Source organism: Dromaius novaehollandiae, chromosome 2, assembly GCF_036370855.1.
Source record: "Dromaius novaehollandiae isolate bDroNov1 chromosome 2, bDroNov1.hap1, whole genome shotgun sequence".
NCBI classification, from domain to species: Eukaryota; Metazoa; Chordata; class Aves; order Casuariiformes; family Dromaiidae; genus Dromaius; species Dromaius novaehollandiae.
Window position 1 is genome coordinate 77,043,359 of NC_088099.1, and position 27,774 is coordinate 77,071,132.

The 27,774-nt window shown below is 38.4% G+C and overlaps 2 protein-coding genes across 8 annotated transcripts in view; one reads left to right on the plus strand and one right to left on the minus strand.

Annotated features, from left to right (window-relative positions):
- INVS (inversin) overlaps nt 1-25,034 on the minus strand; it is a 100,094-nt gene extending 75,060 nt beyond the window's left edge. For 3 of the 7 annotated variants that reach the window (XM_064506775.1, XM_026108606.2, XM_026108604.2), the window contains exons 1-4: nt 24,788-25,034; nt 19,723-19,799; nt 17,783-17,952; nt 9,545-9,711 (exon numbers count right to left, since the gene is read on the minus strand). In XM_064506775.1, coding sequence (XP_064362845.1) covers nt 9,545-9,711; nt 17,783-17,888 — 273 coding nt within the window. In that variant the 5' untranslated portion in view covers nt 17,889-17,952; nt 19,723-19,799; nt 24,788-25,034. The other 4 variants (XM_026108603.2, XM_026108605.2, XM_026108607.2 and 1 more) reach the window with 4 other exon arrangements.
- Nucleotides 25,035-25,040: 6 nt separating this feature from the next.
- Nucleotides 25,041-27,774, plus strand: part of ERP44 (endoplasmic reticulum protein 44) — a 58,034-nt gene continuing 55,300 nt past the window's right edge. The window contains exon 1 of the mRNA XM_026108616.2: nt 25,041-25,238. Coding sequence (XP_025964401.1) covers nt 25,182-25,238 — 57 coding nt within the window. The 5' untranslated portion in view covers nt 25,041-25,181. The remainder of the gene's footprint in view (nt 25,239-27,774) is intronic.

A 27,774-nucleotide genomic window follows, 5' to 3' on the forward strand; every position in this document is an offset into this window, starting at 1 on the left:
ACCACAGATCACTGCCATTGCAAGGAAGTTATCTGGAAAAAACACCCAGAAGAAGGGCAAGGATTTTGGTAGTAAGAATTCAGTAAAGCTCTGGAAATGAAGACACTGAATTAAGATCTACTTCTTATCACAATGAATAAAAAGCAGGAACTTGACAAAAAATCGTCTTTCAGAGGAACAGAGAGATTTTTTAATATGCTAAAAATAGATTTTAAAAATCTTCTAGTAATTAATGGTCCAGGGCTGATTGTTTTACCAGGAAAGAGTCCGTTCTATCACAGCGCTTCTATTATGCAAACCATAACACAGCATAGAAATCCTGAGTCAATTTCATGGCAATTATGGATACTAGAGCCAAGCTGGTCACAGCAGTATGATAATTCACTTGCAGCTCAGTCATCTCTGTTATCTTTACCACACCTAAATCTGCAAGAGTAGTCCATGATCTCAGCTCTTCATCGGGCTTTCTGTTGTTTACACCAGAAGGTAAAATCTGATTAAATCAGATTACACAGAATCACAACTAAATACCAAGATCATGAACTGAGAGTTGGGGAAGCAATGACACAAAGAGAGAGAGAAAGATGAGGCAGCAGAACCAGATTATAAAAAAATTTGACGTTTAGCTCTGATAAAGCCTAGATTAGAAACGGCAGAGGAACAATATTTGTCAGATTGCAAAAGCAGAAGAGTGATGAATCCAGACTCACACATGAAGATGGGTGTTTGAAAGCATGAAAGTCCATCTCAGAAGGGAAAAAAGCCATGATTTCTGTCCCTTTAGTGAGAGGGGACTGCAGGGGAATCAATAAAAACGGAAATGCCAATAGAAAAAACACTAGGATAGAGTAAATTATCAGAAACAGAAAGCAATCCTTAAAATTTAAAAGGAGTTACAACCTTAAAAGAAGAAAAATATAAAATTGTCTTTTGTTTAATTAGGTGATGCAAATTAAAGGGTTTTTTTTTTTCATCTCTGTAAATTTTGCCATTTCAAGATCAGCAGGAGTTAAGGATGGTAACTGCTTGTAAGACATGGCTGGTTATATGAAGGATAATTTAGGCCAAATACTACAGTTCCCAGGAGAAATGTGTTACATACAGAAAGGAGATATTGATGTGGCTATGTTAAGATTTGATTTGAAAAGAGCAATACACTAAGATGACAAATAAAGAAAGCACTATTTTAGTAATTTTATAAACCAAACATTCTTTAAAATCTAGACCTGTTATCTATTCTGGTAAGGTAAATATTGGCACTGTAAACTTTCTAAGACAGACACCTGAAAAAATGATTTGGTTTACTAGCATAATGACTCTTCCATTGGATTTATTGTCTTTAGAACAACACAAATCTTTCTTGAAGAAACAGAGAACAAAGGATCAAAAGCAACAAGAAGAAAATACAGACAAAATTCAACTGGCTATTCTACTGTACAATGCAGGACTTGATACTAGTGCTTCTCCTCTTACAACGTCAAAATGATTGCTTATACCTAGAAAAAATATTGGCCAAATTTTACAACAAAATATTAACACAAAATAATCAGTTTCTTCATAGCTTCTGCTAAAGTGACTTTCTCCATTAGTGGGTATTTACCTTCTCCATGTCATAATCTTTCACATTTATATACCTCATCTGGGTAGTTAACTTGCTTTTTCTCAAGACATAGAATCAGTCTGATTTGGTACAATGCCGCCAAATCTGTTTCGCACAAATTCTCTGCATGCATGCATGCGTGTGTGTGTATGTGTGCACACACGCATTCTAGTGTGTGTGTCAGAGACAGACAGACAGAAAGGGAGAGAAGGCTATGCATCTTCATTAACTGCAGAGATATATAATTAAACAAAAAGGGGTTAAAGCATACATTAGCCTATTCTACTTTTCTATTACTTTTTTCAAAGCTTTCATATGTCTTCGTCCTCATTTCTGAAAGCTAACCATCCCTTCTTCCTTTCTGTAAGGCTGACATTTGACAGCTTAACAGAGCTGACAGGGTTACCCAACAGCCCACCCTCCCTACTCTCAATCCAATTAGACCTCTAATCCTCCAGATGAAAGGCCCAACTACTCACGTTCCTCATGACAATGACAGCTATTGATTATTTGTCACTACAGCTAACACCTTCTCTGTCGAGGCCACTCTGACAGAAGCAAACCTACCAAATTAGACAGCACTTTATCTGCCCTGGAGGCCAAATGGCACAACAAGTAAAGGCTAATAAATGGTATAAAAATGAACAAATCATAACATTATGACAGGCTGATCGTTGCCAGCAGCTTCACAGCTCAAGTTTGATGCTCTGTTAGACCTGTTCCTTCTCTTTTCTCTTCCACTCATGCTCCAGCTTTGACTGAATTAAAGGCCAGAACAATTAAGGCATTTGACCAGCAAAGATAAGCTAGGATAGAAGTATCATCAAGGGACACAAATGTCAATAGCAGACTACCGTTTGTCAATAAAAACATTCCAGAGCTGCAAATGCTCAGGACTTTGCTCTCCACTAGGCTGTACTGATTCCCTTTGTACAGCCCTCTTCTCAAATTCATTCAGAAACTCCGGAAAAATTAACCCCGCAAAGTCAAGCTTGAAGTGGGAAACATTCTTACAAGATGAGGATTGGCATCATTAAAAAACAGAACTCACTACTGAGCTACATGCCACAGAGGTGTTCTTGTTTCAGTTAATATCCGTGAAGCTCTCCTTTCTTTTTAGGGGAGTTATATAAGCCAGAAATACATCTTTTGAATTTATCATTATAATACAAATTTTCTTAAATCTTTTCTCAAGAAAAAAAAAGTATGTTTCAAGGACACTGTACACCACCTAGTAACATAGGATCTCACAAGTCACACCACTCGAAGGCAAACAGAAAAGTAGAAACACCAGCAAAATTTATTATTTGTACAGTAGCCATATTCAAAAGCTTTAATAGGGATCAGAGGCAGTGCCTGAACTGAGACTGTCTAATGCAGTAAATGACAGGAAGAGAGCATTAAAAAACAAAACAGAAAAAAAACAACCACAGGAACATTAATAGGATTATGCAATTACAGGAATAATGTGAGTTAACACACACATACACACACACACTTCTTGAAACAGTTAAAAAGCAACCACCTCTGCCCTACAGTCATTAATTAATTGATTTATTAACCATGGCAAAGAGAAAGTATTTTCCAGTATGTGATTCCTATGCTTCTGAAATTATTTACTAACAATAAAATAAAACAATATTAAACTACATGAAAATAAAAGCTTCTTTAGTTAAAAGCATATACAAAAAATGAGTATCAGTTATTCTGTTTTAAAAAATCTACAGTTTAACTGAGGAAAATATTATCGCATTACACCCAGATTGCACAGATGCATACAAACTTATATGCAAGTACGACATAATATTATTTTTTAAAAATCAATACCATAATAAGATTTCTGCAATAATAAAAATCCTATTATGTAATATTTGCCTTCAAAGTTTTTTAAGGTCTTACATTTAAAAAAATATTCTATTTAGATTTACAAAATATTCTTGGGTATGAACAGACGTATTTTTTAACTTGTTCAATCAGAAACAGATAACTACACTCTAAAAGATGTGCATTTCAATATAATGAGAAATAATATCATGAAAATGATATTTGATGATAATATCATGAGAAATAGATATTAAAATTAATAGTTGAATAAACAGATCCCTTAAGATTTCTGTTGCCCCACAAAAAAAGTGAACCTAAAGGACACTTAGATAGTGGAGCCTCAGAAAACTCACACAAACTGGTAAAAATATTGAAAAGCTGAAATTGTATGTAATATTTCTAGGAATAAACTTAAATCATTATTCTACCATTCTAAAATGTACTCCAATACAATAAATCACTAAAAATAGAGGAGACATACTTTAAATTTAAAATAATGAAGTAGTATAATATTTGCTACTTAATCACGATTAAAAAATGTTTTAATAACATTCAGCCCTTTTCAAAACTAGACTAGTTCAGAATTCGTAAAATTTACCCATCACAAAACTACCTATGCTGAAAGAGACCTCTAGTGGCATATCTAGCTGAACCCTCCACATCAGGGAGAATTAAACAAACTCATTCCAAACTATTCCTAACAAATATATATCTGGATATGCTGGAAATGGTGAGTCCACAGCATTCTCAGGGGCTTTTCAGGTTTTCCAGCATGAAAAACTATCTTATTGTTTATATTATAAACCTCCTTGCTATCCTAAGTTATATTCACTACTATTGTCTTTCTTACTGATCAGATTCTAATCATTTCTAATACACACCTTATTTACAGATTAAAGTAATATATTCTATCATTCTCCTAATCTGAGTTCACCTAGTTCATGAAAAGTACTCTATTTGGGCTTTTTTGTCCTCAAAGCCTTTTATCATTTTAAGAGTGTTTTATTTTTAACTGTGATGGACAAAAGAAAAGGAGTATTATACTAGAGGACTAGCTGGTGCCAAGCAGTGAATAAAATCTACTGTTGTTCTTAATTTCTAATTGTATCAGCAAAATATGCAAGTGTTTTTGTAAAAGACTTATTAACCCAATGAACTGGCTCATCCACGATAATCCCTTAATTTTCTTCTGCAAGGTTTATTTACATTTGCCTTATGATCCTTATCATAAGCATGAATCTTCTCTATCAGTACTGGTCAGGATCAGAAATCATATACTGCTTTGTTTTACAAGCTGTGTTCTAAGAGATGCGCCTGAGAATCACACTTGAACATCCTGTACACATAGCAACAGTTAATCTATTCATAAAAATCTCAGATATATTTATTCTTTGTGCTGCTTTTACATTAGGCTTGTAATCCTCACAATTAAGAGGAAATATTTCAAAGTATGGATGATGCAATGATGACTGCCAGTCTGAACATCAGCTTTCAAATATTCTAACTGCTCCAGGCAATCAGCAATCATCACTTTACGTGCACGTGAGCATGTGAAAGAGAATGCACTACACTCAGCCCATCCTTCCCCACACAGATATACTCTACTATGTGGTATTCGTCTAAATACTCAGCAGTACCCTTGCTGTGAACCTCTCCAAAAGTGCCCCTCCACCATCAGCTCGTTTTTACTATTTTAAATAGAGAAAGGTAGTATTTTGCTATTACAAGTGGAAGTACAAAGAAGCATGCTGCCTACAGCAGGCTATAGAACAAACCCATCAGATACTTGTAGTGTAATGCATTTTAGTGCCTCAAACAGCTTTATTTCTCCCTCTCTTGCATTCCAATCCTATCCAAAGACAATGACAGACACCACTTTTGTTTAGCCACACTGTAATTCCTGTGATGTTCAAAACAACTGCTGGAAAGTACGTATATTCAGGGAGGCACCCACAACTTGCAAGTTATATTTTCAAAAATATACTAAAATAATTAAAAAGAGTCTATTTTACATGTACCACACACTTTACAGACGTTCACATCATATTTATCAGTGCAGTCTGAATAGAAACTTAAGTCTGAGAGTCTTAAGAGACTGAACAGGGCTAAAGTCTGATATTCAGCTACTCTGAAAATCTGATCTTGAACTTTAAGTCTAAAGAGCTACTCAGACATGCAAGTTTGTGCATAATCTTGTCCTACACTGGGATTTTATACTAACATAAAACTTGATATCTCCTGTGTGACTGAAACCTGACCTGTAAAAACAGTATTTCTACGGTTGTATCTACTGCAGACTAGAGGACTGGCTGGATTTTAAGCCATAGTTTGACACCAGAGACAGAAGACTGCAAAATACCAAATGACTACTGTGACTTACCACTTAATGAGACAACGTGCATGCCCTTGTCCTGTTACAAATGCAGGATGAAGTGTGTAAGCTGAAAATGTACTGCCTGAAAATGGGTAGACCACATATTTCTCTTGCAAAGTAGTGCTCAAATCAAGCTCTCCCTACCAACAAAACTGTTGTGAACCTTTTACAGAAAGCTAAAGTACCCCCTGGAAGCTGGGCTCCAATTGGTTTCAATTATCCTGCACTATAAGGTTTGCTATAACTGACTTGGAAGACCTTTCCTCTCCTTTACAGCTCTGATGCAGTAATTAAGAAGTGGAGTTTTGGAAGCGAGAAACATACAACACAGTTTTCTGACCATCTTCCTAACACCTAGTGTTGACCGATTCCCCAGAACCTTTTCAGATTAATCATTTTTCTCCCTGGCTATGTGCAAAAGAGCTTAACTGACTAACACTGGTTTCCTTAAGATGCTTCTATGTTGTAGTATTCTTTCTGTATGACCATAATCCAGACTGCCATCCACATTTAAGTGGAGAAATGGTTAAATTTAAGATGCCCTAGAGCTCATTCAGGATGCTGAGTTTCATGACAAGATACCAATACTTTAATTTCAAGATCACCATTTCATACTCTACTGTTTGCTGACTGATCACAACAGGTTAATGCAGAAACAAATTGAACTATTAATGAAATCTAAAGTGACACTCTAAAGCAGATTTATAGACACACAAGGTATGCAAAAGAAACCCACACCTTCTATTTATCTCACAAACAACTTCAAAAGACTTCTCTCTCCTCCCTATTCAACTGGCAAGCTGCTAATTTCTTATCTAACGTTTCACGAATATTTTTTCTCACGTCTAAGTCTGCTTAGGAAGTTTCAGCCCTGCAGAGTCTCTGGATGTTTTATTCTTATTCCTCAGTGGTGACAGTGTACCATTCTGTGGGACCATACTGTAAATCACATTCCTGGAACAATGTGAGTTTTTTTCTTAAACTTTTCCTACAATTATTTTTAACCATTTCAATTATCTGGCTTACAGCATGGATCAACAGTAGCATCAGCACAAGTGACAATGAAATGTATCTGGGAGCATAAGAACTTGTGCCAAACAGGCAGAAAATGAATCATCACTTTGTAGAGTTCATTTTCTGTTGACTCACTGAGCTAAAACAGCATGCTATAGGATAAGATACCTAGTTGTGAAAAGAGTGGGGAGACTCGGGTGGGAAGGACAATCCTGCCAATCCGTTTAACTGGTAAACAGTAGCTGGATCAGCTTGTCTGTAGTACAACACATACAGCAAACTGTATCCTCTGTCCTTGGGCATATGCAGCACCTTCACCTTCAGGCTGCGTTCGTAAGAAAGAATTGTTTATTAGGTAACGTAAAGAAAACATTTGTATCACAGTTAGTGGCTGTGGTTTAAATAAACACAAAGGAAAAATATAGTCCTGCATGTAAAAGCAAAAATCCCCTCTTCTGTCTGTTTGGTAGCATTCCTGTTTCATATCTCAGCCTGTCCAGATTTTTCACATTTAGTCAAATTGTATGTTTGAAATGTGAAGTTCATTCGTACTTCATGAAATCAAACAAACAGAATTAATACTCGCTCATTATAAGCGCCCACCTAAAATGGAACATCACAAAAAGTTACCAGTCTAGGATAAAAAGAACATGAACTAATCACCATCAACTCCGAAAGATATCAGGATTATTTATTTTCATGATAGAGACTGGGAAATAAAATTAGAAGTGCATGTGATCTTTTCTGCAGTTCTCCTCTTCTTTCAAGGCAGAAGTAATTCTAGTACATGGAGAAGAAAGTTCCTACCCAGGAAATCTAACTAGATTTTAAGTCTATCTGCTCCAGCTCAGAAAGTGTGTTAGAAACTTTTTTTTTCCCCTTTTGTGCCTGTGTATCTTCACCAGTTGCATGTAGAGGTCTGTGCTTTAGTCTTTATTTCTCTCTTCAAAGAAGAAAGCACAAATTAGCATGCAACTTAAAGTGCCTTTAGGACTCTAAATCTCTAAGCACTGTCACCGTAAATGCCCTGTATCTATGACTACAAATGAAGGGAGAATTACAAAGTCATGTAAAGCCCTAGAAACTGCTAACCTGTTTTTGAAGAAGCACAGGACTGACTTGCAAGCTTGCACATAAGAGAAGCATGACAACGGTCTTGGTAAATATGTAGAGTCATGATTAACCAACACTGACAATAAGTTAGTAAAAATTGGTAATCTCACAGCATTTTTTTTTCTTCTTGAAAGCCCACTTTCAGTATGGCTTACAGAAGAGAATCTCAGCATTCGCTTTGGAAAAAACAATTTTTAGCCCTCATGTTAGAGGGAAACGTAAAACAAAACTATGAAAGAGGAACAATGAGAATGCAAAACATTATTCAAATAGCCAAAACTGTATGGAACAAAGTTGCTTTGAATTTTAATTTTATCTATTTTGCAGAAGGCATTCATGACAGAAACGTAGATCTTAAAACATTAACAGGGAAAGGACAAAGACAAAATTTTACATTCACGAAATCTTAACTTCATAAGCTGACATCAGTAGTAAATAACTGCTCAGAAGGCATAGAATGCAGCTTGAGAATACAGTTAAGTTAGCTAAACGAAAACCAGCTGCAAGGACTTTCCCTGACCACCTCTGGCCACACCAACACTAAGACAGCACAAGCAGCTAGGTGGCCACGTGGTACATCACATCTAGCTAAAGCATCTGCAATGCAAAGGTTGTATTTTTAGCCTCATCTGGTTAAGTGGATAACTGCCTAAGTTCTTCTGCTTGAAGTGTATGAGGTAACAATGGGACGTACCTCTTTTTTCAGCTGCTGTGTCAACTGAAAGCACATCTAAGAACGTCTGACAGTGTCACATGGTACAAACTGGCCTTTCCAGATTGTGGCATGGTCAAAACAACCTCAATTTCTGAGCAGTTACATTCTCAAACATAAGTATAAAAAGAAAAATAGTAAGTAAAAGCTGTTCCTTTCGGTTTGAGTTTTTATGTTTTCTGTGGACTTGTTTTTATATTTAGTTTATGAACTCACAAGTCTTGACTAGACAGCTAACCCACATTTTTTTCTCTCTCCATCAGCAGTTTGCTCATTCCCCTGTCATTGTGCACACTTTGCCCCAGTTCTAAACACACTCAAAATTATTGAAGCACTGAAATTAAATTTTAAATTACATTTTAATGTTGAATTCTTTCTTTAGCACCTCTTTGCTGTGACAATGTAAGTCAATAATATTGTAGACTGAAATTCTAGAAGGAACAACAGGCAGTAATGCATTTCTCTCCTGGTCCTGGCACTGATTTGGTACTCCATGTCCTTGAAAACCTCAGACACAGTACGAATAATTAACACTACATGGCCTTATATCCACTGAAATGAATGGTAACAGTATCACTGTATGCAAAACTAAGCTCCAAGTCTTTACTTGGAACTAACTATCCCAAAATAGACAAAAACTGCTTTTTCCTAGAAAGTAAGAGTTTTTAAAACAGAGCAAGGAAGTAAACTCTCTCTTCAAACTGCTACAAATACACTGAGTAAAAAAGAAAAAATAAAAAACCTTGAAGATTTACTTTGTCGTGGGCCAAGTTTTTTTTTTAAAAAAAACCCTCTACATATTGTAGCACTATTGGTCTCTAAAATAATCAAAGTATCCAAAGTACATACTATTTGCTTATTTGCTTCGCAAGGCACTATAATGGCAGAGCAATTTTTATTTTATTACCTTTTGTGCAGCAAGATGGAGAGCAGTCCTTCGGCTACGATCAGCTCTATTAACATCTGCTCCTGCCTTCAGCAATGCCTCAGCACAGTCCAGCCTGTCAGCCAGTACACAGTACATAAGCGGAGTTCTTCCAAACTGGTCCTCCTTATCTTTCAGCTCAGAGTTTTCTAAAAAATCATATAAAACAATTAAGTCTATCAGTACCTAACTGACAGTAGTATTCTTGTTATTAAAAGGGAAATATTTAAGTGAACAATGAGATCAAAATAATGGAGTACAACGTAAAAACAAAGTTCCTAATTTTTAACCCTGCCTATTGTTATTGATGTAGGGAGTTTGAAAATGCATTTACAGAAAAAAACCCAGAAATTATGAACTCCAAAAATACACCTGCAACAAGTAACTTCCTGCAATGGCACAACTATATATCATTTAAAAATAGTTACAGAGATTTTGGTTGCAAAGATTACTTAAAAAAATCAACAGCAAATAAACCAAATAGTATTCCTGAAACCTGTAAATACTGTAACTGAAACAAGTTTTGAAACATACTCACTGCGATGTTTATTTAAAAAGCATAAGGATGTCAGTGGCCCATCCATATCATTATTTACTTCATAGTAAATAGGCTTGTAATAAGGAAACTACTAAAATACTTGATGAGTTTTTCTGGATTTATATGGTTAGTAAGGCACCAATTAAGCCAAATAAGGTGTCTGAGGTCTTATGAAAAATTAACTCCCTCTACTCCTACTCATAAGCCAGAAACCCCCCCCCCCCCACAGTATGCACTCCCTACTACAAAGTTGCATAATTCTTCTATGTCACTACAAAAAAACTAGCACATATGTATTCATAGGTACCAACTATTGCACATATCCTAATTCAAATGCATCTCCCCCATGGCAACAACAGTTACAGTTATTCAAGGAACACTGAATTTTAACAGGTAAGCAATTTTTTTTTAATATTCCCTTTTTAAAAAAATATTCCCTTGATTGTTGATACCTTGACAGAGCTCCAACAGATTTAAGAAGCATGTTTTTCCTTTACAAACACAATCTTCACTCTCCCCTAGCATATTAAACTTACATACCTATCCACTAATTGCATTCTTAATTACAATTTCTTCTGATTCACTGAGTGAAACTGTCAAGCAGACTGATATTCCCCTGGATCCTTATTTAAAAACTAAAACTTGTTCCCTACTAACAAGGCCTCTCACCAAAGCAAAAGAAAGTGTTAAGCAGAATATTGCTAATCACAGCTACTTCATTCCTGAGTTCCTTTAAAACTGTTGGGTGAATACTACCTAGTTCTGATGATTCATTCTGTAACATCTTCTCCTGGTTAGAGACTGAGATTTGCTTTGAGACAAGTCTTTCTGCTCTGTAAAAAAACAGTTTAGGAACCTTTCTGAGATCTTTTATGAATATGGATGCAGGAAAATTATTTTTGTTCTTCATTTGTGGCCTTATCTGCTCTGTTTCTTCACACCAAAAATCTACCAGGACTTCACACGATCCACATATTAAAGGAAGTTTTATAATTAATTTTTATGCCTCTAGCATATCATTCGTAAAATTCTTTTACTGATTTGTATCTATCCTCCTCAGACACAGCTTATACTTCTTGGAGAACACCACCTTACTTTTAATATTCTCCCCCACACTGCTGTCTAGCCATGTTTGCTTCCCTTTGACCCTTCTAAACTCTTTCTTTGAATAAGTGCTTTGCACTTGCTTCATACTGCAAGCAAGGATTTTATTCTTTTGACTCATTTTTAGATTCTTTTTAGCAAGCATCTTTATTTTGATGTCCTTTACCTTTTTCGGAGTCCACAACGATAGTGGATTGCTCTTGCTGACCCATGTGCGTTCTGGTCAAGAGTTCTTGCAACATTCTGATTCAGCAACATTCTAATTCAGGTTCTACACAACAGTCAGGGGCAACTCAAGAGCTGGTTCTCTCGTGGGTTTGCTGGTCTGGCCATCTCTATCACCAACTTATTAACAATTTCTAACAATTCAGTTTTTGGATCATATCCGCAATGTGTCATTTACCCAATACTCATGAGAATAACCTCCATTACTACTGTGATTCCTGTCAATTCAGCCTCTCTGACCTCCCTTAGCATGTCACGCACATCACCATCTGGTTAGATGGACAGTAATGCAACCTTAATGCTATAGTTTCTTATTTAGACTTGAAATTTCAATCATGAAGATGTTTTTTCTTAATTTATATGGCTGCTTTGTTAATCTCATTTGAATCCAACATTTGTTTTCTGCTTCAGTTTTAAACATGTATCAGCACTCTTTTGCCTACATGACTTCTACTGAAATACCAGAATACAAACTATACAGGAAAGACAATGTCCCTTATTTTTACTTTAGAAGCTTTCCTATAATGAGCATGACAGCTGAGCCTTAGATTTTTTTCAACATTCTACTACATAAATAAGTGACTGATGTATATTTTTCTATGGAAAAAAACATCAAATAATGGAAAATTACACATGTAAAATCATACTGGTCATTTTTTCCTGTGGGGCCTTGAATAAAAGCTGCATAAGAATTTGGTCTGAATCTCAGCTAAGAATGGGAGAATGTGAAGTGTTGTATACAGCTTACTCCTTACTCTTGAGATGAAAAAAAAAAAAAGCTTAATTTTACAGTACCATAGTTATAAGTAATTTCAAAGACATTTAAAAACAATTTGTAACAGTAAGTTTCTAAAGGTGAGTTAAGAGTTGTGTAAACTGAAAAGTCTTTGGATTATTATTTATGTCCTGTTATATATAACTACCTTTTGACATAAAAAAAAACCCAAGTAATGTAATTGTTACTAACACTACATACATATTTGATAGTTTTCAAATTCTAAATTTTGTGAAAATTTTTGGAGAAAAAAAGCATGTGTTTTATCTTTAAATATTCATTTAAATGCTATCTTATTTTCATTATTGAAGCCTGCAATTCTTTACTTCTGCTCAAAATGAGAAGTTGTAATGTTTACTAAATGGATTAGAAAGCAGTATGCAGAAATGCATAATGTCACTTGTACAATTAATTACATGGCCATTAGGAAGTAATTTAAAATGTAACAGGCAAGTTAAACAGTGGAATCCAAATTTTTTTTTATTTTCCCTAATTTCTAAGAACTTCTCCTAGACTTTCACTTCACAGTATTACAGTCTCTTTGCAAACTGGATGCAACTCCAAGATGATTTTTCTTTCTTCTACTACTAGGAAAAAAAAATTGTATTTACATATCGTGAAACAGTGATGTCTTATGCCTCAATATTTTAGCTAAGAATAAATGCTTTTTCTAAAGGAATACCTTTGCTGTTCCACAGAGCATGCTGCAGAAACATCAAAGCCAATTATGAACAACAATGCAGCTCTGTGCAGCAATATGTAGACACTGTGGTCCAAAGCAGAAATATAATTTAACACAGCAACAATCCCAGCTAATAAGCCAGTTTCTCTAACAAGCTAAATTTAGTCAGGTGCTGTTCCAGTATTAGCCCACTCAGTGGCAATTCAGACATCACAAAACCATATCCCACTGTTCAATGTTAACATAACCTAAAAAGCATCTTAAATTTGTTGAAGATACTGGGACCTGCACAGTTACCTATATTTTTAAAAAGAAATACAGAAACATGCAGCTCTCACAATAAGCCACATGTACATGGCTTATCCTCCCAAGACACATGATCTTAAATCAGTACTTTGCAGAACTGATCCCTCTCCCTTGAATTCCAGATTGCCTTTTGTATGAGGCTATACAGAATGTACAGACTAAAATAAAGAAGTGGGTACAGAATCAAACTAGCAAACAAGGCCTAAAGTAGAAGCTCAGCTCAAGTAAAGCAATGGACATCTTTTTCCTCTTCAGCTCCTAGAGGGTGATGTAGCTGATGAATGACAAAGGCCTCGCATGACTGTATACAGCCTGAGTAAAAAATGAGCAAGACCTTGAAAGCTTGATGACAGTGATTTGCCTGAGGTTGCTGCACTGCTTTTTAAGGTAAAGAAACTATTTTCACCTAGCAGGTCTTTTTTTTTCCTTTTTCTTTTTTTTTTTTTTTTTGTCTGTTTAAAGGCCCCTCAGAGCCTTCTAACGGTTTGAGTCCTGCAGGTATTTCACTGAAAGCATGCCTGTGGTGATGCTCAGCGTAAGAGATAGGAAAAGGACTAGGAGCTACTGTATCACCATCAGATGCTAAAGGAGACTAAGCTCATGAAATGCACTCACTGCAAAAACTTGCTGACATCACAGTTACAGTAAATTACTGTTTTCTGAAATCAAGAAAGTACAGATAGACTTTTAAACATTCAAAAATGAAGTAATAAATCCCAGAACTCACAAGACTACTGTACTATAGCAAGTATTTTACTATTTAATTCAGACATGAACTCATTGGTGTATCTAAAATGTGCCACTGCAAAATTAAATTCTCTTCCACATACTGGCCTAAGAAAGGGATTTTGTTTGATCCCTCCACTTTCAGGATCAAACCTCCTACCCTCCCCCATAGATCATACATTCCATAGGTTTGTTCATAGGCCATGAATATCACAGAAGTAAGTAGGCCTATTCTGAAAATTAATGCATATATTCAGACTTCATCACTTCCTCATAATCTACATAAGCTGTTACATCTGATTGTGTAACATCTCTTTGCATTGTTATACCAAAAAGGGGGGTGGAAAAGTGAGAGGAGGACCTGAATTTTGCTTAGTCGTGAAAGATTGCCTCTTGTTACTTGCAAGAACCTTGCCTTTTTAATACTTCACTTAAGTTTTATTCAACCTCCTGTACTGCAGAATAAGGAAGAGAGAAGCAGAGAGGAGAATCAAACAGAAGTATGCATCTGCATATTTCCAACCCAGAACTTATAGTTAACATTTAAAATAAAAGATCATATTGGAGATTTAAAAAGCACTTGTATCCCAGTGGTAGATGATAACAGTTTTAGAATGAGGAGTTGAACTGAATGGACACTTCAGTATAATGACTATTATACACATTTCAGTGTTCTTGTAAAGAGATCCTGCATGCTCTTTAAAAACAATTACATGCATCTCCCCTAAACTATATATAAAACCTTTAAATGCAAAATGATCCTCTAACCACGAAATGAACTTTTGCTCCCTTTTTGCCAAGGATTAAAACAATGCAGATGGGTTTTAACATGAACAGAACTGTTAATTCAAGACATGTTCACTGTCATATAAAACACAGGAAACATAATACTGTGAGCACTCCCCAAAACCTTACATTGTACGATTCTAAAACAATGTGATATAGTCCTAGCCAACTCATGCAATGAAAACAATCAGCATATTTTTGTTCGAACATGGATTATACAATAAACACATGGCATATACTGTTTTTTATGGTATTTAATCCCTAGGCTGTTTACAAAGCCCTGTAATTAAGCATCAGTAGTGGTTAAGATACAGGTAGAGTTTATTCCACAAACCCCTTTCGCACTAGAAATTGTTCTTTTTACCTTTGATTCTGTCTATTTAGGTCTCTGAACTGGTACAGGCTGTCAAAAGGAACACAGTATCTGGAACACACTGTACTATTTCAAACATCTGCGCTCCTTTAAAATTACAAGCTATTAGAGGGGAAGATTATGTACGTGTCCATCTAAATGAATCATATGGAAATACAGTGTGTATATTTGTATACATTCATGCATGCCTCATCAAGCTACAGTAGGTGGGAAATGGAGTAACTGCCAAACAGGTTGGAGGGGCTCCTATTTTCCTAAGAGACTGATTAACCAGATTCTTTGCCCCTCCTATTATTATAGGAGGGGCAGTTAATAACTGCATGGGAAAACTCAAAGAGGAACGTATTAATGAATTTAGAGGGAAAAGCCCTCCATAAAAAAAGGAGAAAGTCAGATTTTATCTTAGTAGATATACCACTATATACATAATCGGATGCAAAGCTTTGCTCTGTTAACAAAATGTTGTTAAGTGACCCAGGACACGCACACATAACACTGAAGTACTGTCCTGGATTACATGATGCCACTAAGTGCATTCATGAAGTCCAATGAGTAACATCAACTGCTCAGTTTACTTCTGGCCTCAATTTATACCAACAGTGCCTTGCAAAAATCTAAAAATATCACTCTGATGTCAGCACAGGCATTCCTCTTCTGCTAGGCAATACTTTTTCTTTTTTTTTTTTTTTAATCCTGTCCTGGCATAAGTAAAGCCTGTGTCATATCCTGTCACTGCATGAAAAAGCAGAAGACACAAATGTTGCTGTTATAGCAAAGACTGCAAGGATCATGCAGTTTTTCCCTCCCATACATAAATAACACACAGCATTTTTATTTTTTTGCAGCATGATCATCATTAAAAGAACAGCGATTTCCATACCCGGTTCTAATGGCTGTTTTGTGCTATATTTGACAAGATGTACCAGCAAAACAGAAGTAATTATTCCTTTGTGTTTTCAAAGTATTGTCTTTTGGCTGCGATTAACAAAACACACCAAAGTCAGCGAAAACTCTTTGCTGTCACTTCTAATTGTTAGCCAAAATCTGAAAATTCAGCCTTTTTTCCCCCTTGATGGTTAGCTGAAAGCTTTTCTAATATGCAGGCAGAGAACTTCAAAAAACAGGTACTTGAAGCTACTTTGTAGTGACATTCCACAGATTTCCAGAAGTGTCGGCCTATTAACCACACTTCTCGTTTATAAAATGTCCTACACAAGAGCGATCGGATATCATTAAACGCAATCAGAGTATGTCAGAGCCTTGGTTTTATCATAAGACAAAATAAAGCTGAAGGCCCAGCAAAAGACATTTCTTTCAACATAAAGAGCTTCTGCAATGTCAGTTCCCTCAAACTTTTCCTCGTTTGAGTCAAATCATTTCCAAACGTCTTCTGAGAGAATTAGACATAGCTTGTAAAGAAGACCATTCACTGCAGTAGTTTGATCAGCAAGGAGGGAGGACATAAAGTCTCAGATTCTGAAACTGCAATGAAAATTCTGCTTGGACAATACATTTCTGAAGATGCAGATAAAGTCTTATTACAGTAATACTTTAAGATCTTTAAATATTTGTTTATCTAAATAGTGAAAACTATTCACCATCAGGTCTCAAATATAAGAATTGCTAGGAGGCACTATTGTAAGCCTGCAAGACTGACTTGCTGTAGCTACCGGTACTAATTTTCCTGTCCGCATAAGCTTTGTATCTTTTACCAAGGCAGAATGGCTTTCTACATCGCCAAGACTATAGATCCATGTAGTTTAGTATCTTGTCTTCAGCACAAGTCAGCAGAAGATATATAAAGAAACTAAACTATTGGTTTAATGTGATTACCATTAAATACTTGATGCCTATTAAAACGGACAATTAACAGCATAAATACAGACCAAGTTTCTTGCTGTTTCAGTCCTTCATCCTCATCGAGACCCAGGAATGGGATTTTTGAAAAGGCTGAGCAAATAAAACTTCCACAGTATCAACTGGAATTGCACTTAATCAGATCAGCTGAAAACTAAAACCTTCATCTATCAAATGACAGCCTTCCAAATGAATATAGATTGGTTTTGGACTGAAGACCACATATTGCTTTTGAAAATTACTAACCTGGAACACCATATGGCTCTTGGACAGAGAGGAAATGTGAAATGCTAGACTATTTAATGGATGGGATTTTTTTTTCTTCAGCATCAGTAAGACCAGACTCTTCTTACCTTTATTTGTCTTGAAAAATGTCATCAGTATATCCAATGCCACTTCAATCAAAGTAACTAACAGGGCTTAACTTCTCTCCAAATTCTATAGGGTGGCAAGACTTCATTAATTATAATAAATCAGCTGGAAGCACAAGTTTATCGCATTTCCCACAAAAGCAGCAATTCCAAAAATAGGGATTTGGAGCCAAAACACTTCAGCCCAAAGCATGATTTTTCCAGAATTTTAAAACAGACTCCTAAAACAGGAGTCTTGAATAACTCTGCTGGTCATATCACTTTTACCAGTTTTCTGCTTTACTTCACATAGAAGTACAGCTCAAAGGCAACAGATGATAAAAGTAAGAATAAGCAGTTGTATTTTCAGGACTGCATTTATTCTAGAAATAAATTAATCCAAAAATAAAAACATATTTTAAAGATCCGAGCAGTAAGTTAAAAAAGAAAGCTTCAGCTTTTAAGTCATCAAAATTCACCTACAATGAAAACATTTACCTGCTATTAGCTTTTGGAGGGCACTCTTATCTCCATTAACAGCAGCAGCATGCACTTCAGATGCTAATGAGGAACCACTGAAGAGGCAGTTCGCTGAAACATTCATACTCTTTCAAGGTATTATCATAGGTCAGATCTGAACCAACAACATTTTTTGTAGGAATTCAGTTCTAGAAAAACAATAAAATATAACTGAATTCATATAATGTTAAGATTACTAAGGCAATGCTAAAGAGAATAAATTGTCCTGTAAAAGAAAGAAAAGAACACACACATTTCATATTTCAAGAGTTAAATCCACCTCAGGTCAAAGTTCAACCAGACAAAGCCTACATTAAGGATATATATTATAGTTTTGTTGCCTTCAACATAAAATTCAGTCAGTAAGCTTTGCAAACAGCTGCAAATAGGATAGTGTGTATATACAAATACACTAGTTAGATTGTTCTTTAGAATGTTGGCATGCATGCTTCAGATCAGTAACAAATGATACTTTTTGTATGATACCTGATAAACTGTACTTAATATCTGGTAGTATTTTACCATGATGATCTATGGACATAAGCAGGACAAGGTTTATAAGTAGTATCTTTTATCTGAGCAACTGGCAAAACTGGAAAAGTCAGATCAGTTCTATAACTCCTCTTCAAACCCGAAACAAAAGTAGGAAAAATGTACATGCAAGAAAAGCCACAATGAATCAGACAAAAGGTCTGGCCTTAAATCCTCTCTCAAACTGGTCAGTGGTAGATGCCAAAGAACAGAGCAAATGTGTATGATTTTTCCCCCTTTCCTAAATATTCTTCTAACCTGCAATCATTTCTAGCTCAATCACTTCCTGAACTTGACTTGATTTCTGTGCATTTAGAACTCAACAAATTCTGTTAATTTCTTCAAATAATTTCTCTTTTTTAAACTCCTCCAGTCACCTCTTAAGCTTATATAAACTTAATCATATCCCCAACACCCACTGGTAAGGAGCTCCACAGCACAACCAAATACTGCATGGATGAACCTCCTTCTTTCACTGACCTGATTCTTGCTACTGTCTTCATTTGAGGGTCATTAATTCTTGCACTGGAAAGTCATCAAGCAATCAATTCTTATCCATCAGTCGTTATTTTACAGATTTGTAACACATCCCTCCCAATCGCACCCTCCTCTAGCTGAGAGTTCTAGCTTACTCAGCTGTTGCCTAAGCAGAAACTTTTCTGTACCTATGACCATTTTAACTGACCTTTTTTTGAACCTTTTCCAGTTCCATATTATCCCCTTTGATATGGAAAGAAAAGGGGATGAGCCAGAACTCCACTATGTATTCAAGATATAGACATCAATTTATACAGTGGTATAATGACATTCTCTACCCTTCTCTAATTCTTTCCTAAATTATGCCTACCATTGCAGTTGACTTTTTAGCTACTTCCGAAACAAAACTGGTATTTTCACTAAACTTCTGTTGCCTCAAAATCCTGATAATCATCAAGTCAGGCCCACACAGTATTTCAGAAGTGAAGAAGAGTCTGCATGCTTGAAAGGTTTTCAATTTTTTCCAACAGCATCAAACAGTTGAACAAAATACAGCACTTCTACCTTCAAACGTTACCATATTTAACATTTAGAATGGAAAGCAAACTGAAGCGAGCAAACAAGTATTGTGCATGGCATGAAAAAAAGAAAAGGAATCACTGAGGCTGCCTACAGAATGAATTCGGGAATTTTTCACCTCATCTTCTGTTCCAGGTTGATTTAAATTTACTTCTTCCGTGATTCCCACATTTACACTGTAGTACACTTCGAAAACAGTGAGAGGAAATTATTTTGCTTCAGGTGTTATTTTGATCCCTCTTTATTTAATAAACTTCTTATATTGCTGTACAGCAGTGAAATTTTCTACAGACAGATATTATACATGCAGAAATTAAGGAAAAAGCCTTTACCATGGAAAAAAAATTCTTCAAATACGGTTTAATAGTTCAATGTAATAGTAGACTCTTCTTCACAAGTTCCACGCTCCCTTGGAGAACAGATAAGAAAATTAATACAAGAAGCTTCATGGTAAATCTAATCAATTACTCAAACATCTGCACAATCACGGTATCGGTTCATATCACATCCCTAGAACAAGCACAAGTACAAAAGTGTGTACTACCTTGTGCAAACCTGTTCAACAATGTATCAATGTAGTGCAACTACTCTATATGAAAGCAGTCACATACAACTAAGATGCTGCTTGAAGTACAGCACACCACAATTTTATATAAGTGTTTAACACACTAGCATCTAAACCACTGATTCACTGTCCTGTCCTCAGGGGCATGCTATGCCACTTCTTAGAGCAGCTAATTGTATCGCTGAATACCCTTTTCCTAAAGTCTATCTCTCTGAGTTTTAATAAGCCAGGACGGAAGGTTGATGAGGTGCTCATAAATAAACCAGCTTACCTTCCAACCTCTCTCCCCCAGAAAAAACTAGCAACAGTGTGACTAGAAAGGCATGAAATCCTAGTCTGCCCAACTACATACAACAGAATGTCTCACTATGGGAACACTTCTGTGTCTCATGAATCTCCTTCTGTTATCTATTGGTCGCTTCAGAACCAGAGACTAAGCACATCCTCACTCCTTAAAGGAGCACATTATGGGAACATGCATTCCATCAGTGGCTCACCAGATTTTAAAGAAACCAATTTTCTGAAATCTAACTTTTGTTTCAGGCACCATTATATATTACTTCAGAAATCACCCTAGTACTTACCCAACAATCAACTTGCCAACACTGAGCATGTTTGGCATTTTTACCTGTCTGAAGTGACCAATTACCAGGGCACATACTACTTCTTTGCTTCTGCACCAGCACAGGTTCACTCAGTTGAATACGCTGGTGCAGAAGCACTAGGATAAGCTCCTCATATAACTTTATGAAAGTGTTTTTCGTCATGAATAATTCTGGAGCCATTTTTGGTCATCTGAAACCTACAGAATGGTATCATCCTATCCTACCACTCTCCTCTCCCATTAAGTGCTACTGCAAACCTCAGAATAATGCAACAACCTGCGTATTCCACATCTCTTCCTAAAGTCATGAATGCTTCCATTCTTACTGAGCTCAGTGAATTGCTCTACATTTCAGAAAAGCTAGCAAGCATTTTTTGACACATTTGCTTTACACTGGAAGTAGGTGATCTTCCTCCGTAACCAAAACAGAGTTATTAATGGATTCGTGGCTCGGTTAACTTCTACGAGCAGACAATAGAAAGGAACTGGAATAGTCTAACGTGATGGGAGGTTATAATCATTTCCACTTTTAGGGCCACGGAGATAGACAGTGCTGTGATGCACCACTGCAAATTATAAAAACTTGAACTGCACTCAGAGCTTGAGAAAGCCAAAGAACAGTCAGAGCTCACACAAGCATAAATCCAGATATACATTAAGACACACACTAAAATAAAATAATCATGCTGTAACAGCCTTTCAAATATTTCTAGTGCTAGCCACACTCACTTTTTCCTTTTAAGAAGGACAAAGAATATCCACTTCTTTCAAAATACTTGCACAGCTCCCTGCTTTCTGAATATCCTCTCCTTCAGTAAAACAGCTTTTTGACTTGTTTCCACCTTTTCCCCAAAAGCTTCCTCTGGATATGGAGAATACATCAAGAGTCTCTATTATATGCACCACTGGAATTTTACATTTGTTGGGATTTTGAGGTACTATTTTCATTCCCCCAAATTATTACTGATATCTTTCCTTCTATCTTCTTTACTTTTCATCTGCAGATTTTCCCTTCCACTTTCATTCCAGCTGATCTGGAAGCGATTTCTTCAAGACTTGTCTGCTTACTGCATTTGAACACTCTGGACAATCCATTAAAATAAGTGAAGCTTTCTGTTTCCATCTCTTGTACTGCCTATGGTGAATGCCCTAAAAAAGGTCTATAGTCTGGAGTTTTCAATAGGATTAAGAAGCAAGTTTTTCCTCATGCACTGAGCGCATGGTGTGGATAAGTGTCATTTGGTTCTGACACAGTTCAATCTTCTATGCAATCAAACAGAACTAAGCAAAGGAAGTTCTAAATAGAAACTTAATAAAATGAATTCAAAAGCACATGAGCTAAGAACTAACTGTTTAAACACAAAGCAGGAGAACCTAAAAATCGAGCTTTTTTTTTGATCTTAGGGGAAGTCTATAACAGTTTTTGGAGAAGGACGTAAGGCATCAACATTCTGGGAAGCACAAAACACTGATTAAATCCTGAAGTGAAACATGGCTTTGCTTCCAAGCTAAGGTCCACATCAATTTGGAAACAGAACTGGCAGTAACGGTAGCTGGAACGTTTGTGCCAGCAAAGCTCTGTTGGTATTTTCACTACCGTATTTGCTATACTTAGTTTTTGGTAAGGTTTGGTAATGAAAAAACATTATGAAGCAGTTACAAGAAATAAATGCAGTTTTGCCTACCCTATCTCTACCAATGTTGCTAAAAGTTTAATTAGCACGAATTTTATTTAGAAATTCCACATTTTGATAGCCCTTACAGAGTCACCACAAAAAGTAAGAGGAGGAATAAGATAATCATCTTACTGCACATATGGAAGTGAACAAATAAGCTATGACACAAAACCTCTAGAGGTAGCAAAGCAAAATTCAGCAAATGCTGGAGATCTTAATATAGCATCAGAAGCATCCCAATTATAAATCAACAATAATATAAAACTGGCTGCATACAGAAAAGAATACTGAAGGATGATCACCATTTCTCAATGAAAACAAAAGAGTCATATCTGTATAAAGTATAAGTAATCATACAGGGGAGAGAAGCAACCAATTACCTCTAGAGCAATTACGAGTACAGTATCATACCTCCATGTAAAGGTCTAATAGTATTTCAGAATTTCTCTGATCCAATAAGTAACTATAAAAGGAAAATTCTTAATTGCTCTTAGATACTTCTCTCATATATACGACAAACAGATGAACTGTTATCTGGAGGACTAGCTTGATAAAATTCCTCATTAACAACAAAATGTGACATTTACTTGCAAGGGATGAAAAATAACCAGGAAAATCAAGGGAAAAAACTACAAGGTCCATTTATAAAAAGGTACATAATTGGCATTATCTATAATACACATTATATTACTGGAATCAAGTAAATAATTCACTTTTTCTTTTTTAAGCTAACATGCAGAGAAAAATTAGTCTCATGAAGACACCTAAAATACAAGGACAGTCATATGAACACCAAGAGGGCTTCAAAGTATGTGAATTTTCATGCCGAACTATGATAATTCTACTTTGTATTACACAGATAATCGGAGTCGCATCATTTTCTTTCCCAGCAAAATACAAGGTTGTTAAATTCTAAAAACCATAAGACTGCTATATCAAATCTTATGGCTACATTTGCCAAGTACAGAATGAGCTCCTATGAAAATATCAAGGTATTTACAAATATGAATAAAGCCAGAAGAAAGGGTGTTCATTTTACAGGTTGAGGAATAGAGATTCTTAAGGCAGATTTTGGCAGAACTGATAAAGTTAGGTTAGTTAGGTTATTTCAGTCTATAAATAAGGTCACAACTTGTATATATACTGATGTGCTCACCTCACAAAAATGACAAAGCAAATGGTTTTCCCAAGGTTGCACATGAAGTCTGTGCCAGTCAGACTTGATTTGCAGTAAACTGATATAGAGGATTTTCTTCCAAATGCAGTTGTGCTCTGTTTCATTGCTCACACTCCCCCACATGCTTATGTACATACTGGAAATGGGAACAATACTAAGTGTGGTTTTCCATGATCTTTTTGAGAAAGCTCTGCAAGGTCTCAAGTGTGTGTATATGTGTGTACATATGTATGTGTGTATATATATATCTCAAGCTCTAAAACTTGTAATTCTAAAAAATACTGAAAATGGATGAAAGCACTGAATTTTTAAGTGTTCTTTCTCTGAAATATTTAGAACTTAGTAAGTGTTAAAGAAGAAAAAACTGTTTTCTAATGTGATTAAAATTCATGATGATGTTCAGCTTTTAACATACTATCAGGCTGAAATTTCAAAACTCTCCGAGTCACTTCACTTCCTCACGGACTAAGATCTTCTGTTTTACAAAAACGCTTCATGTTCTCAACTTCTCCAAGAAAACGAAGAACCCCCCCGCACACACACCTAAATATTCCTTATCTTCACCTCAATCATAAAATCGAAGCTATTTTTATAGTCTCGGCGGCCAAACGGCCAAGGCAGAACGTTAGGCCGACGGATACAACGCAACTGCCCCCATAGCTCCACGCGGGGGTATCGAAATACCGCTGACTCTGCGCTCGCCTCACGCCGCCTGTTTACGCGACGCGCCAACAACGTCCTGGGCGGCAGCTGGATCTGGGCCCCTCCAGTATTTTTCGGGCTTTTTGTTGGAGTTTCGGGCCAACTTCCCTCCTGGGTGCGTGTACCCATGCGTGTTTTCGTTCGACAGCTGTCTGTGTTACAGCCATCCACAAATCAACAGCGTTGCGTCAAACGAAATATGGCAAACTTTCCGCAGGTGCGGCTGGGGCTGCTGAAGCCGCCCGAGCAGAGAGGGGGCGATTCGCGACCGAGCTCAGCAGCGGAGCTGCCTCGGGCCCTCGAGCAGCACCCAGTCGCGGCCGGCGGGGACGGGGAGGCTGCAGCGGACGACGGCGGCGCGGCGGGCGACGGCCGCGGCCCGGGAGGCGCTCCGCGACCCGGAGCCGGAGCTCTCGGAGCTGCGGGCGGCGCGAGGCCTCGCTCAGCCGCGGAGCGGAACGAGGCCCCCAGCTGGCAACAGGACGTCCCAGTGAGGCTGTTAGAGATCCCCAGCGGAAGGGGCTGCAGCGCCACGGGGGCCCGAGCGGGGCTCGCGCTGCCACCGGCACTCGCGGGAGGGGTTAATCCTGCCCGGAGCAGACAGCGAACCTGTGACACTCATCGTCCCTCCCTCCGCCCGTCCCCGGCGCCACAACCTCACCCCGTAACTCACCTCGACCCCACCCGCTTCTTCGCGCCGCCACTCCAGGCCCCTCCCCTCACCAGGCCAAGGAGGGGGGAAAGTGCGGTGCGCTCGAGGGCTGCCTCGCTGCCTTCTGGGATGCCTTCTGGCTGCCGCTCGCTCCCCGCAAGGCAGGGCAGAGCGGCCGCTGCCCCGTGCGCGAGGCAGGCCGGGACGGGCGCGAGGCCCCCAGCCCTCGAGGCCGGAACTACGCTTCCCGGGGTGCTCCGCGCAGTGCGGGAACCCGGAAGTGAGTAGCGGAGGCGGGCGGTACGGGGCGCCGCGGTGGAACTTGTCCGGGTGTTTCCTGGCGACGGGGGAAGTGAGGCTCTGCTGCGGACAGTGGGAGCCGCGTTTCTTCCCCCTCCCCCGCGCCTGATCTACCATGAGACCCGCCATTTTCCTGCTCTTGCCTGAACCTGGCTGTGTCTTTCTTCTCCTGGTGAGTGACCGGCTCTTCCCCACCCCCCTCACAACCTTTTTCTTCCCTGTCGCCCCCCACCGCCAGCGAGCCCCGCTTCGCTCGGCCTGGCACGGCCCCTGCGGGCAGCAGCGGCCCGGGGCGAGGGAGGGGCGGGGTGGCTGGTGAGGCTGGGGGGCTACCCCCAGGGGAGATGCAGGGCTCTTCCCTCCCGTCCCGCCGACGACGACATCCTCCTGAGCGCAGGGGAAGAGCCTGGGGCTGGCTCTGCCCTGGGGACGCTTCAGGACTCGCGGCGCAGCCCGTCCTCGCGGCGGCGAGGGTGTGACTCCGCCGGGGGCCGGCAGCGGGGCGGCTCGGTCGGCACCTGCTGGGCGGGGGAGGGAGGGCCCTGCGCGGCGGCTGCGGGAGCGGCCAGTTGGCCGAGTGCGGTGTTGTGGCCGCGGCTGATAGGCTGCCCGCCTGCAACGGGCCGGCCGCACCGCCGCGGGGCGGGGCGGGGCCGCGCGGCGCTGCGGGGGCCGCCGCAGGCGCGGGGCAGCGGGCGGCGGGGACCGGCCGCGGCCCCGGCTGCAGTGGGGCAGCCGGTGCCGCGCTTCCCTTTTTCAGAAACCGGAAAGGAAAAGGGGGGGGGGGGGGAAGGGCGCTAGCGGGGAGCCGTGGACGGGTTTGATAGGCACTGTTGCAGGAGCCGTGACTGCGCGGAAGCGACTTCCAAGCAGGGTTCGGCTTAACCGTTTCTCTGCGGAGGCTGTTTATTGTGTGTGTCTTAATCGTCCCTCCGTTGAAATCGTGAGAGCTGTCTTCCTATGGCAGAGTGAAAAAAAGCAAAGGGAGCGTGCAGTGTGACCACGGCAGAGCGAACCGTTTGCATAGGGCTGCTCGGCAGTGGACTGTAGAAGTTCACCTTTCACTTCAACACGTGGAGTAAAGAAACCCACTCTTAGCTTAGTGGCCAAAGTTGGAAAAAGTTACTTAACTTGCTCGCTCAGCCGGGGGAGTTGTGAAGTTTGTCTTTAATTGTCAGATTGCAGCATTTTTTCAGGCTGGCATGACATGTGTGACCTAAGCTACCTTCTGGATTTGGTCGCACATCTCTTTGCAGAAGTGCAATCGCTGATGCATGCATTCTGTGGAGATAAGTTGGCTGTATTTTTTGTTTAGGCAGGCCAAGATAGTAGTTCTTACTTTCAGAATTTTGTTGGGCCAAATTCTGTCCCTTTCATAGCATAAATGACTTACAGAGCTAAACAAGACTTGTATAAGTTCTATAGGATTTGTTCTTAAGATACTAAGTTGTTTAGTCAATTAATTTTAAAACACTCAAGATAGTGAAACGAAGGAATGGTTGGAGACAAAGGTAAATAGATCTTTAGGGATCCAGAAAAAAGTATGTCATGATACAGCTACTAATAAAAGAATTCATTAAAATGTGAAAACAAGTACTGAAAGAACTTCTTACCCCTTGGAAATGTGCACTTTTTCTATGTGGATGGCTTTTGATTAAATTATTATAAACTTCACATTTTGTAAGTATGCGTGCTGGTATGATTTGAAAAAACACATTTAAGGTATTTATATGCAGACATCTATTGTGTATTGGCTCACTATATCAGAGACTAAACTGAAGAAGCTAGTATATCCAAGTCATATCTGTGTATTAAAACAACAGTGCTGTTGCTTATGTGCTACGTTGGTTTTAACTATTGTTTTGGCTCATTAGAATCTGTTCTTAAAACAAGAAGTATGCACTGTCATTTAGTGTAAAGGAGATGTAAACGTCATTTAAATAGGCAAGTACAAGTCTGAAGAAGTGGTTGTAAGTTAATAAAAGTGTTTTTCTTTCTTCATAATACAGTCAGTGTATGCAAATTTAATGTGCATCAGTTAGATCTATGTGTCTACTACAAAAAATAGATTATGGCTAATATATGAAATTTCCCCAAGTTTTAGTTGCTTGTTTCTTTGTGTATGGGTTATTTATAACAATTTCTAATGTGATTAAAAGTCGCTATGTATACATAAAACTTCAAATACAGATTGGAGTTTTTTGTGAGTATGCATAATGTTATCTGTGTAATTCTCCAACATCATATTGGACTTGGCCCTTTCTTGAAAGGTCGCCAGTTACATACAAGCCAACCACTCTTTTTAATAGATCTCCTAAGGGTTTTGGAAAATTGTCCCAAGCAGATTTGGGAAAGAGGAGATCCTTTTTCTTTAAAATAGCTGAGTATACTTGTTTTCTTGTGGCATTCAGAGAGTTTGCTAGAGTGTATTCTTAATTCGCTTTAAACTTCTGATAACTTTCTGTTTTTTCTCCTCTTATGGACAGCCTTGACGACTAAGGGCCAGCCATGTAACAGTGGTTGTGTGTGTTAAGGTTCTGCTCTGCTCTGCATCCAAAGGATATGCTGTCTATCCTTTAGTGTGACTGTTGGCAGTTTGTGGATAAGTCAGCTTATGAGCATATGTCAGTGGTTCCTAAAGCAGAATACAGTGGTATATAGCCATGAAATAAATTTACTAAGCTGGGCTTGCTTAGTAATAGTCATGA